The sequence below is a fragment of the Loxodonta africana genome, chromosome 1, assembly GCF_030014295.1.
Source record: "Loxodonta africana isolate mLoxAfr1 chromosome 1, mLoxAfr1.hap2, whole genome shotgun sequence".
Classification (NCBI taxonomy): Eukaryota; Metazoa; Chordata; class Mammalia; order Proboscidea; family Elephantidae; genus Loxodonta; species Loxodonta africana.
In genome coordinates this window covers 116,739,703-116,753,443 of record NC_087342.1, presented here as the reverse complement: position 1 = coordinate 116,753,443, position 13,741 = coordinate 116,739,703, and the positions used below count along the sequence as shown (strand labels likewise).

At 38.9% G+C, this 13,741-nt stretch overlaps 1 protein-coding gene across 1 annotated transcript in view; it reads left to right on the top strand.

Annotated features, from left to right (window-relative positions):
• Positions 1-11,510, top strand: part of CILK1 (ciliogenesis associated kinase 1) — a 41,587-nt gene extending 30,077 nt beyond the window's left edge. Inside the window, exons 12-13 of the mRNA XM_023544842.2 lie at positions 328-450; positions 7,600-11,510. Of these exons, the coding sequence (XP_023400610.1) occupies positions 328-450; positions 7,600-7,754 (278 nt within the window). The 3' untranslated portion in view covers positions 7,755-11,510. The remainder of the gene's footprint in view (positions 1-327; positions 451-7,599) is intronic.
• Positions 11,511-13,741: the final 2,231 nt, after the last annotated feature.

Here is a 13,741-nt window from a genome sequence, read left to right as displayed (position 1 = left end):
GAGTGAAAAAAAAAGGAAATTTCAAAGCAGAGTAAACCTAGTTTTATAAAAAAGGAAAAAGAAAAATGTCAAAATTAACAACTTCTGTTTGGTTGCAACCTACAGGCGTAGCACTGTCTTGCCCGCCCCCCGCCCCCGCCGTCTTTCTGACCGTGTGGTATGGTGGGATGTGCTGCTCAGAATTCACTACCATTTTCCTCTGAATTCATCTTTTTCCCCTAAAAGGAAAAACTTAACTCACGATTGTTCTGCACTGCTCTCCTTTATCCCTGTTCGTGTCATGCATACGTGCCTTTGTAATAACAAGCTTTTGCTTTTGCAAATCAGTTGGTTCCAGCTCTACAAGTTCTAGTGGACTGACTGGAAACTACATCCCTTCCTTTCTGAAAAAAGAAATCGGCTCTGCTATGCAAAGGGTTCACTTGGCACCTATTCCAGATCCTTCCCCTGGTAAGTTCTATTTCAGATTATTCATGAATTCATTCAATAAATAGTTATAGAACAGCTGCTGTGTGCCAGGCATGTTATAGGCCTGTGCACAGTGAATGAGAGAGATAAAAGCCCCTCTCTTCGTGGAGCTTCACTGTTAATTGTGGACAGAGAGACAGACAACAGTAAGCTGGATAAGTATAGCATATAGTATGTCAGATGGTCATAAGGGCTAAGGAGAAATATAAAGTAGGCAGGAAGTAGGGAATGTGGGGGTTAAAGTGTGGGGTGCAGTTTTCCATTTTCAATTGGGTAGACAGAGAAGCTGACTGCAAAGGGGATGTTGAGTAAAGATCTGAAGGAGGTGTATGAGGGAGCCATGTACTGTGAGAAAGTTCCAGACATGGGAATTGTGAGTGCAAGAGCTTTGAGGAACAGCAAGGAGGCTAGAACGTAAGAGTGGTATGAGTGAGAGGACCAGGCAGAGGCACAGGAAGAAGAGGTCAGCGAGGTACCAAAAGGTCTGATGGTGTTGGCCCTGCAGGCCACCATCATCTCCTCTGAGTGACATTAGAGCCACTGGAGGGTTTTGAGCAGGAGAGTGACGTGATCTGATTTCCATATTAACAGACTTGCTCAGGCTCTGGTTTTCACTAGACCGAAGGGGAGCAAGGTGGGAAGCAAGGAAACCAATTAGGTAGCTGTTGCAGTTACCCAGGCAAGAAATGACACTGGCTTGGGCCAGGGTGGTAATAGTTGAGGTGGTAAAGTATTATCAAATTTTGCCAGAAGGATTTGCTGACAAATTCTAAGCGGGAAGTGAGAAAAAGAGAGGGTTCAAAAATGACACTAATATTTTGTGTCCATGTTGTATAGTGACAACTATAGAACGGACTTGTCCTTACTGAGATAGGGGAGACTGTGGAGGAAAGATCAGGGGCTCAGTTTGGGGCATGCCTAGTTGAGATACCTGTTAGACATCCAAGTGGAAATGTTGAATAGGCACTTGGGTATGCGATTCTTGATCTCAGAGGAGTAGTCTGGGCTAGAAATATGAATGTGGGAGTCACCAGTATATATAGATGGGAAGTAAAGCCACGAGTCTGGATGCAAGTACCAAGGAGATGAGTGTGGGTGGAGAAGAGAGGAGGGCCAAGGATTGAACCCTGGGACCACTACAATATTAAGAGGTTCAGGTGATGAGAAGGAGCCAGAAACGGACAAGCAAAGGGCAATCTGTAGGTAGGAGGGAGACCAAGAGAGTGGTGTCCTGGAACCAAGTGAAGTCCTTCAAGGCGGAGAGAGAGATCATGGGTGTCAGTTGCTGCAGAGAAGCCAAAGAAGATGAGGACCAAGAAGTAACCACTGAATTTAGCAATGAGGAGTCATTGTGCTCTTGACAAGAGAAGTTTCAGAGAGTATAAAACTGATGGGCGGGGGCTTCAAAAGAGAATATGAGTGTATTAAAAACCATTGAATTGTACACTTCTTACATGGGTGGATTTTATTTATGGTACGCAGATTATAGCTCAATAAAGTGGTTTAAAAAGAGAAAGTATAAACCAAAACCCGTTACCATCAGGTCAACTCCGACTCATAGCGATCCTATAGTATAGAATAGAACTGCCCCGTGGGATTTCCAAGGCTGTAAATCTTTATGGAAGCAGATTGCCACATCTTTCTCCCTCAGAGCAGCTAATGAGTTCGAACCTCCAACCTTTCAGTTAGTGGTTGAGTGCTTAACCACTGCAAAACCAGGGCTTCTTGAAGAAAGAATAGGTACTTATTAATTATAAAAGGAAAAATAGTAACTTTACAGTAGTGACAGCAGGTGAATACCACCTTCACCAGGTGATCAAACCAAACATCCCCAATGCAGGGACAAGCCAACATCATGTACCTCCTAATAAGATGCAGCCTTCCTTCTGAAGTATTCCTGCCAAAGCCACAGAGCCTGAATCTCATCATGAGGAAACAGACAAACTCAACAAAAGGGATAATCTGTAAAAGAACTGGCCTATTCACTCAAAAAAAATGCCAGTATCAAGAAACACAAAGAAAAGCTGGGGAATTATTCCAGATTAAAGGAAACTAAAGAGACATGGCAAGTAAATATAGTAGATGACTGGATCATGGACTGGGGAATATCACTATTGAGGCAATTAATAACACTGGGATGAGATAGATTTTCCTCAATATTAAATTTCCTGATTTTGGTAACTGTACTATGGTTGTGTAAGAGAATGAATTTCTTAAGAAATATACCTTGAAGTATAAGGGGGAAAAGGGTATCGTGCCTTCAATTTATTTTCAAATGATTTAGGAAAAAAAATGCATATATAGAAAAAGTAAAGGGGGAAAATGTAAACAATTGATAAATCTATGGTAAGAGTTTGTGAGAGTTTCTTATATTCTTGTTGCAACAGTTTTATAAGTTTTAAACTATATCAAAATAAACAGTTACATAAGTTGTTAATGAGTCTTCTACCAATCCTGTTGCCACATCCATCTTCATATGCTCCAGCTACTCATATTATTTGCTCGGCATAGAGATTGAATAAGTATGGTGAAAGGATACAACCCTGACTCATACCTTTCCTGATTTTAAACCACATAGTATCCCCTTGTTCTGTTCAAACAACTGCCTCTTGATATAGGTAAAGGTTCCTCATGAGCACGATTAAGTGTTCTGAAATTCCCGTTCTTCACAATGTTACCTGTAATTTGTTATAATCCACACAGTCAAATGTATTTGCATACTCAATAAAACACAGGTAAACCTCTTTCTGGTATTCTCTGCTTTCAACCAAGATCCATCTGACATCGGGCAGTAATATCCCTCATTCCATGTCCTCTTCTGAATCTGCCTTGAATTTCTGGCAGTTCCCTGTCAATGTACTGCTGTAACCATTTTTGAATTATCTTTGGCAAAGTTTTACTTGTGTGAAATATTAATGATATTATTTGATAATTTCTGCAATCTACTGGATTACCTTTCTTTGGGATGGACATAAATATGAATCTCTTCCAGTTGGTTGACCGGGTAGCTGTCTTCCAAATTTCTTGGCATAGATGACTGAGTGATTTCAGCTCAGCATCTGTTTGTTGGAACATTTCAGTTGATATTCCATCGATTCTTGGAGCCTTGTTTTTCTCCAGTGTCTTCAATGCAGCCTGGCCTTCTTTCTTTGATACTGTTTTAGGCTGGGTTCTCTAGAGAAGCAAAACCAGTAAAGTGTATAAATATATAGAGAGAAAGATTTATATCAAGGAAACAGCTCATGCGATTGTAGAGGCTGGAATGTCCCAAGTCCGTGGATCAGGATAGAGGCTTCTCCTGATTCACGTAGCCATAGTGGGTGGCAAACCCAAGATCAGCAGGAGAGTAGGGCTCCTGCTCAAAGTCTGCGAAGATCTATGAATCCCAAGATCAGCAGATAAGCTGCTAGCTCAAGACCCAAGAACCAGAGGTCAGATGAACAGGAGGCAGCTGCAGAATCCAGAGGAGGCAACAGCAGAACGTCCACTTATATTCAGATGCCGGCCACATGCCCAAGGAAACTCCCATTCAACTGATTGGCTACTCACAGCAGATCCCATCCTGTGGGTGATCACATATAAAAACTGAGAATCATGGCCCAGCCAAGTTGACACACAATCTTAACCATCACAAATACCATCAGTTCTTGATCATATGCTACCTCCTGAAGTGGTTGAACATCGACCAGTTCTTTTGGTACAATGATTTTGTGTATTCCTTCCATGCATCCTGCATTGTTCAATTATTTTCCCCTTTAATATTGAAATTAATATAGAATCCTTTAATATTGCAACTCGAGGCTTGAATTTTTTCTTCAGTTCTTTCAGCTTGAGAAATGCCAAGTGTGTTCTTTCCCTTTTGGTTTTCTAATTCCAAGTCTTTGCACATTTCATTATAATGCTTTGTCTTCTTAAGCCACCTTTTTAAATCTTCTGTTAAGCTCTTTTTCTTCATTATTTCTTCCATTTGCTTTAGCTACTCTATGTTCAAGAGCAAGTTGCAGAGTCTCTTCTGATATCCATTTTGATCTTTTCTTTCTTTCCTATTTTTTTAATGACCTCTTGATTTCTTCATGTATGATATCCTTGATGTCATCCCACAACTTGTCTGGTCTTCAGTCCCTCATTAGCATTCAGTGCATCAAATCTCTTCTTGAAATGGTCTCTAAATTCAGGTGAGATATATTCAAGGCCATATGTTGACTCTCATGGACTTGTTTTAATTTTCTTCAGCTTCAGCTTTTTTTTTTTTTTTTTTACTTGCGTATAAGCAATTGATAATCTGTTCCATAGTTGGCCCCTAGCCTTGTCCTAAATGATGATATTGAGCTTCTCCATTGTCTCTTTCCACAGTGTAGTTAATTTGATTACTGTGTATTCCATCTGTCGAGGTCCACGTGTATAGTCACAGTTTATGTTGTTGAAAAAAGGTATTTGCAATGATTAAGTCGTTGGTCTTGCAAAATTCTATCATGTGATCTCTGGCATTGTATCATCACCAAGGCCATGTTTTCCAACTACTGATCCATCTTTGCTTCCAACTTCACATTTCAATCACCAGTAATTATCAATGCCTCTTGATTGAATGTTTGATTAATTTCAGACTGCAGCAGCTGATAAAAAAAAAAAATCCTCTATTTCTTCATCTTTGGCATTAGTGATTGGTGCATAAATTTGAATAATAGTCATATTAACTGATCTTCCTTGTAGGTGTATGGATATTATCCTATCACTGACAGTATTGTACTTCATGATAGATCTTGAAATGTTCTTTTTGACAATGAATGTGACATCATTCCTCTTCAATTTGTCATTCCCTGCATAGTAGACCATATGATTGTCTGATTCAAGACGGCCAGTTCACTAATGCCTAGGACTAGGTCTTCATGCATTCCATTTCATTTTTGATGACTTTCAATTTTCCTAGATCCATACTTGGTACATTCCACATTTCGATTATTAATGGATATTTCTTCTTATGTTGAGTTATGCCACATTAGCAAATGAAGGCCCTGAAAGCTTGATTCCGTCCACGTCATTAGGGCTGACTACTTTGAGGAGGCAGCTCTTCCCCAGTTGTGTTTTGAGTGCTTCCCCCAACCTGAGGGGCTCATCTTCTGTCACTATACCAGACAGTGTTCGACTGCTGTTCATAAGGTTTTCACTGGTCACTTTTTTTCAGAAGTAGATTGCCAAGTCCTTCTTTCTAGTCTGGAAGCTCTGCTAAAACCTGTCCACTGTGGATGACTCTGCAGGTATTTGAAATACTGGTGGCAAAGCTTCCAGCATCACAGCAACATGCAAGCCACCACAGTACAACAAACAGACAAGTGGTGGTTTCATGTTGGGATATTTTCTCTTTATAACTGAGTAATATTTCATTGCATGTATGCCACGTTTTGTTTATCCATTCATCTGTTGATGAACATTTAGGTTGTTTCTACCTTTTGGCAATTGTGACTAGTGCTACAATGAACATTGATGTACATATGTCTTTTGGTATCGCTGCTTCCAACTTCCTTGATATATCTGGGAGTGGAATTGCTGGTTCATATGGTAGCTCTATGTTTAACTATTTGAGGAACTGCCAAGGCAGAGGTTTTGAAGACCATCTTTCTTCCTGAGAAAGAAGGAGATTAAAGCGGAAAGAGCACGGTTTATAGTTCAGGCATACCTGAGCTCAAGCCCCTGTTCATGAGGCAGTGTGGGTCAGAATGCAACAGTGACTGTTGTAATATTCATCATTAATGATGATGCCTAAGTGGACATTGCTGCCCAGCCAGTTCCCCAAATGACTACAAAAGAGCAGAACAGTGGCCCTTGGCTATTTGTCAGACCTAAACTGACTGGTAGTCCCACTGAAAGGAAGACACAAATGGTTCTAGTGAAAGGAGGGCTTGGAGCCTTGATCAGCATCAGTTCACAGTTGCCTGGCAACTGGCTGAGGCTACAGTGGGCTGTGTTTAACCATAACACAAAACCAAAAGTGACCTGTTGTCTCGATGTTACCATTTCTTTCTCTGAGCTATCTGCATATGAAATAAAGACCTAAAGATAAAAAAATTCACTCTGGCAAATCCCTGTGGCCTCATTAGAACATTTATAAATAGATTAACAATCCCTCATCCCAAAATGAAACATGTCCTGAATTTGCCACCGCCATCAACCTTACCAATGTTAGTGATGAAGATGTGGGGTGAATGGAGGGAGGTCTTATCAGGGTCCTGGAGCTTGTATAAAGAGCCCTGATGGGGAGAAACTTCTCAGGGGCTTTCTGAAATCCACAGCACTATCTAGTATGAGATCTGTATGCTTTGGGGATCCCAGTAACTATAAACCATCTATGTAAGACAGAAAGAATGAATGAATGATGTTCAACTTCCTCACTGCTAGATCTATGAAATTCTTTTTTCTGTCAGAGAAATCCCCTCAGAATTCCTTTTCACTGAAAATTTGCCTTCCTAATTCTTCCAACGTCTCCCATGTGGAGAAATAATATTCCTTTTTATTGACAAATTCTGACACTTGTAAGTTGAGCGAACTTAAGCCAAACTGCACTGGCACCCTCCCTGGGCCTCAGCTTCTTTTTATTATTATTATTTTTTATTGTGCTTTAAGTGAAAGTTTACAGTTCAAGTCAGTTTCTCATACAAAATTTATACACACCTTGCTATGTGACTCTAGTTGCTGTCCCTATATTGTGACAGCACACTCCTCCTTTCCACCTTGTATTTCCTGTGTCCATTCAATCAAAAAAGAATTTTTTTTTATTCAATCAGGTCCTGTCCCTTTCTGACTTCTCATCTCACCTCAGGACGGGAGCTGCCCATTTAGTCTCATGTGTCTACTTGTGGGCTGCAAGGTTATTGTGAAGATTAGAAATAACATGCATATAGTCTCCAACAACACAGTAGCCATATAATAAACAGCGGTAGTTTTTTATTATTGATATAAAAACAAAGTACAGTATATCAACTAATATTAGCTACTCTGAGACTTTGAGTGGGAGGCAACATGTTCCTGTTGAACTTTTTTTATATTCTGACATTCTTGTCACCAAGATGCATTTACCTGCAGTTTGCTTGCATGAGTCCTGTATCAATCTGGCCATCCTTTTTCTTTCATGTGCAGGTTATTCGTCTCTGAAGACTGTGAGACCTCATCCTGGGCGGCCCTTTTTCCACACTCAACCTCGAAGTACTCCTGGGCTGATGCCCCGGCCCCCGGCTGCCCAGCCGGTGCACGGCCGGACGGACTGGGCCTCCAAGTACGCGTCTCGGCGGTGACTGTCGAGAGGCCCCTTGTAGGGAAAGCAGGACACTTTCCCTTGACTCTCTGTGGTATTCTACCTGCAAGAAACGTGCAGACGATGGAAAACGAACACTTTATAGTTATTTTCTGAACGGAGACATTTCAATCTTTTTTTTTTTTCTTTAAGTTATTATTTTTTTTAAATATTGATTTGAAGGCAATACCCTTTTTTTGTACAAAGTTATTCTAAAACTGGGTCCTGTTATTTTCTTAAACAGCAGCATTTTGTATATATGGATTATGTTGGGATTTTATACAGTCAACTTTGTAATGAATTTTTTAAAGGTTAATTGATTTTCCTTTGGGGTTCCAGATAATATTTTATACAGATTTTTAAAAATGTGATGAAATTGATGCAGTATTGCAATAGGGGTGCAATTTAGGGTTGTATGATAAAGGGTTATTTACTCAGTGTGTGTGGATATTTGTGAAGTGGTTGAATTTTCAATGTGGCACACTTGGTACTTCATTCTTTCTTAGACTGGCATTAGCATTAGAAAAGTGATCACCTGTTTTTCTCGACACCATGTCATGTCATTAGATTGATTTTTTTGACACCATGGTGCTGTTCCAAAAGGACCAGCTATTATGTAATTTGGTTTGTTCTTATTTCTCAGATGAAGGACCTCTAATACTCTTTAAAATGTTTACAAAACAATTGCAAAAATTAAGATGATTGGAGATATCCAAACGAGGCCAAGTTTAATCATACTGTGCCATTACGTTCTTTTTTTTGTTCTTCCTTCATTTTTGAAATCAAATTAGTAAGTTCACACAAAAGGGGAGCTTTTCAAGTCAAAAGGTTCTCCGCATAAAGGTTAACACAGTCAATTAAACTTCTGTCCCTGCCAGGGTGCATGAGCAAGAAGCTAAGTTTCAAAGCAGCAGGAGATTTTTTATTATAATAACTGATAGAATTGTGCATTGAGCTCAGTTCTCTAGACCTGGTTAGGAGCAGACAATGAATAAGTTTCTGTCCTAGTCAAATTCTCAGGGATTTATGGCAGAGGTTCCACTTCTCTGGGAAGTCCCGATTGCCACCTTCTTAGTGTTCATAGTACCACATTTGCACACTTAACCCTTTTGTAGCTCCTTTCAGCAGTGAGGAGAACTCTATTACATTGAGCAGAGGCTGATCCATTGAGAAGAATGTTTACAACAGTCTTGAAAATGACAAAGCTAGTTTGGAGACAGAAAAAAACAAAAAGTCCACTATCATCCATCTCTATATGTTACGTTCGTTTCCACCCACAGTTACTTGAAAGGCCCAAAAGGCAGGAGAGAAGATCACTGCCAGGGAACGCAATATTATTCCAACAGTATATTGACTCATACTTTCCTAGAGCTCAAGCTACTCTTTGAGGTTGACAGATTCCGAGATACAGCAAGTCAAACCCTATAAAATTATCGTTTTTGTAGGTTAATATGATTAAAAAAAAAAATTTTTTTTTTTTTTTTTAGTATGATAGGTTAAGATAAATATTGTCGTTTGCGTATGGTTCGACCCAATAAGTCAGTATATGACTGCTTTGGTGTATGAATACTGTGTTGCAGTCTGAATGAATTAGCATGGCTTCCAAAGGGCCCTAACCTATCATCAAGGAGTAAGTTATGTTTTGGAGAATCTGGTTCAAAAATATACTTGACTAAGGAATCGACTGTACAGCAGCAGGCCTTGGTTTGATTTTTGGAAACAGCTATGGTCCTTGGGCATGAGAAAAGTACATAATGGATGTGGATTTGATAAGTAATATTTTCCTGTTAACAAACTGGCAGCAAAGCTTAAGAAAATACATATGTATATGCAAGCACAACTTGAAGCTGAATTCATTTCTGTGTTATATTCTCAACTCATTATCTAAAGCAACAGAAAATGTGTTTTCAGAGATGAGCCTTTTACTATGAAGTTAATATTTATTTTTCCTTTCTGTGTTACGTATAAAAAGTAAGTTTATCTGAAACCTTACTCAGCTTGTTGGAAAGCTGGGTTTAAATTGTAAATATCCCCTAGAGGAGCAAATGGACAGTGAATACCATATTCTTGGCACTCTAGCTTATGTTAAGATTTTTTGAATGGACAAACCTAGTTGTCTGGTTATTACATACCATAGAATTGTTTTTCTAATACTTCCGTAGAGCCTAACTTTGGAAAAATATTTCACTTTTCTTCCTATTTTCCTCTCCTTTGTTTACCAGCGAACACCTTCCCTTGGGAAGCCATATGCACTTATTCCTACAAAAGTGAAAAAACAGATGTACAGCTGAGAAAACTAGAAGACCAAAAAGCAATCTGAATTCTAAAGAGCTAGCAACATCTCATAAAGTACTCTTTTTCCCCCAAAGGAAACAGAACAAGTAGTGTATTCAAGCTATGTACTATAGGAGGGAATCACGACCATTTTCTGTTAAGTGAAAATAAAATGCTGCATAGATTTTTAGAGTTTATTTCTAATGCAAGACAACAGGAATGATGAGTTGTAACTGTACCCACTTATGACCATACCTCTTTTTCGTCAGAAAGCTTTCTAGGATGTCAGGAGATGGTACAGGGGTGGCTCTCATTCCATGCCCAAAGGTTCAGTGACAATGGCGGGTCCTACTAGACCATGCACAGTAGGGAAGCTGCATTCACATAAAAGCTATATTTGGGATGCTTGTCCATTTTACAATAAAATTCCATTAAGTACATAAGCCCTCACCCAGCTTATATATAATAGGATTTATGTTGGAAGAAATTGATTTTCAAACAATTTCTTAGATACATCTCTTGCCTACAGGGTTATAGACATCTAATAAGGTTATACTATGTCCTCTACTGGAGTTAGCAAAAATTGAATCAAGGCAACACATCTAAAAGAAAACAAGAAATGTTATGTTTTCAAGTGCAAATACAGGTAATCTGGGAGTTAGTGAACACCAAGTTTTCTCATGAAGTAGCATTTCCCTACCATTAAGCCATTGCTGGAAACCCTGGTGGTGTAGTGGTTAAGTGCTACAGCTGCTAACCAAGAGGCTGGCAGTTCAAATCCGCCAGGCGCTCCTTGGAAATGCTATGGGGCAGTTTTACTCTGTCCTATAGGGTCGCTATGAGTTGAAATCAACTCAATGACAGTGGGTTTTTTTTTTTTTTTTTTAAGTCATTGCTTTGTGCCATTTAGGGGAGAAAAAAAACGAGAATACAGGCTATATGTTACAGTTCAATGTATGACCAAAAACAGTTACATTTATGAGAAAATGTTTGACATGCAAATGTTTATATCATTTAAAGCATACTGTAGAGACTTGTGTAATAAATGTTAATTTTTAGAAGGATTTAAAATGATTTTTACACTTTTTAACCAAATGTACAGTAATTTTATATAATTTATTATGAGGGCCTTCATATGGCAACGATTAAGAAGACAGACTGGAGGCAAATATCACAATCTGTATTATCAGTTTCTTATAGATACTGTGCTAACGTGACTTTAAAATGACCTGAACGAAGTCTTCTGATTTCAGATATCTCAGCTCGGTTACTTGATTTGATTATAAAGAAGTAAATAACTGAGACTATAAAGCAAATATTCATAATAATGAAAAGATAGGACAGAAAATCCTTAAGCAAGACCCTTCTGAAATAAAATGTTGCTTTTTTAATAGTTTGTCTGAAGGTGTTTAAGAATATTAATTAACTTTACGTAAGGCAAATTCTCCTGCTCCAAATAAAGTTACAGTTTAAGAAAAATTTGGTTTGAGTATTCTGTTTTTATTTTCGTGTTCTTCCATCAAAACATTGTTGTTAAGTGTCATCAGGTTGTTTCTGACTCATAGTGATCCTGTGTACAACAGAACAAAACACTGCCCTGTCTTGCACCATCCTCACAATAGTTGCTATGTTTCAGCCCATTGTTGCAGCCACTGCGTCAACCCATCTCATCAAAGTCTTCCTCTTTCTTGCTGACCCTCTACTTTACCAAGCGTGATGTCCTCCGGGGACTGGTCTCTCCTGATAACACATCCAAAGTACGTGAGATGAAGTGTCGCTATCCTCCCTTCTAAGGAGCCTTCTGGTTGTACTTCTTCCAAGATAGATTTGTTCATTCTTCTGGCAGTCTACAGTATATTCAATATTCTTCGCCAACACCACAATTTAAATGCATCAATTCTTCGGTCTTCCTTATGCATTGTCCAGCTTTCACATGTTTGTGAGATGATTGAAAATACCAAGGCTTGGGTCAGGTGCACCTTAGCATCAAAACATAACACTAGGATTTCCTAATATTCATATATTAATCTGTTTATTTGGAATTTTGATATTTTACAACTTCTCTTTAATGCTTCGTACAGCGTTAGTGCCCTAAAATGGGAAGCGTATGCTTAGAACAGGAGTACAAAGAATAATCCTGCGAAGTGGAGGTTTTTTAGTTCAGCTTTTAGCAAGTTAGGTGAACAGGGGTTCAAAAACCAAGTTGAAACAATTTCTTGTTACTGATTTCATCATGATTAATATTACCCTGTACTATTTAACTTTTCACAACATATTTACATAACAATATAAACCTTGAAAAGACGTTCATAATTTCATGAAGTACATACAGGATTCCACAAAACAGAAAGAATCTTGTAAACCCATTATCTGTTGATCACCCTTGTATTGGTAACTCCCTAAACGCACTCCTGGCCATCAATGAAGACTCTTGACCTTACTGTGTAGTCGTCAATATCTGTCTAACTCTTGGGCATCTTGTTGCATCTACCCTGCCCCTTCACAAATCCTGCAGTTTCAAGTTCCCTGACATCCTTCTTGCTGTGACAACCTGTTGTTAGAATAGGGTCTGACACCAGTCATTTATAGTCATTTACATAGCTAAAGCTGAATTTAAGTCAATTGTTTCCCTCCTCCTGGAGTGTTCAGCTATAAAACTCTTAAAATGAGATTGAAAGCTCTGATTTTTGTAACAGCAAATTTACCCATTACTGGGTGGGCAAAGGAAGGGTTAAAGGTATAGAAAACTTCCCAGGGCCTCTGAAAGTATATCAGAGAGGTATATAGACACTAGGAGTAAGACTGTCCCAAGATTGAGTCAACTCTAAGGATCTCCAAGAATAGGATGATTTCAGAGACTTCTAAGGAAAGGCAGAATTTCTTTTCATTTCTCCACAAGTCTGTGTAATAATAGAGCCTTACAATGCTACCTTAGTTTATGTCCCAGGTAAACAAGGATGCTAGGATTATGTTACCCCTATCTTATTAAGTTGGACACACAAAGTTAGACATTTTTGTAAGTTAAAAAAAAAAGTAAAAATATAAGCAATCTGACTGATATGGTTCAACTAGTTAGAAATAATTTGATAAGTGTTTAGCTAATCAATATTTGTCCAGTCAATGTTTGGGCTATATAGCTCAAGTAACATGACACATGGAATGCCATGCGTTGGAATCAACTCGATTGGTAAAAGGTTTGTTTGTTTTTTAGCTCAAGTGGAGGAAGTTCCTGGACAAGGATTTGATGGAAAAAATTAGTAAAAAGCTATCACTTTTTACTGAGGAGTGGAAAATACAGCTTCCTGTTCATGCTAAACTGAGTAATCTGTGTGTTAGGTCAGAATTGTTGCTATGTGCTATTGAGTCAGTTACAACTCATAACAACCCTATATCGTAAATTAGAAAGATGAGATTGAACGAATACTGGTAGTCTTGTTCAAAAGTGTCTTTTCTGACTCCTGGGGTGCCCAGCCATCCTTGCTTTGCTTCTCTTCTTACTCTACACACTTTCCCTGGGTGAGCTCATCCTTTTGCTTCCAATTGGATCCCTCTCGGTCCTCTCTTCTGAGTCATCACTAGCTTAGCCAGCCGTTGAGTGGACATTTCCAGCCGGATGGCTCCTAGAAACGAAAGTCGTCTCCAAACCTTGTTCTCCTCCCCCTCCTTTTCTTCCTTCTCACCCTTTATAAACTAGAAATTGCCTATTCTTGCATT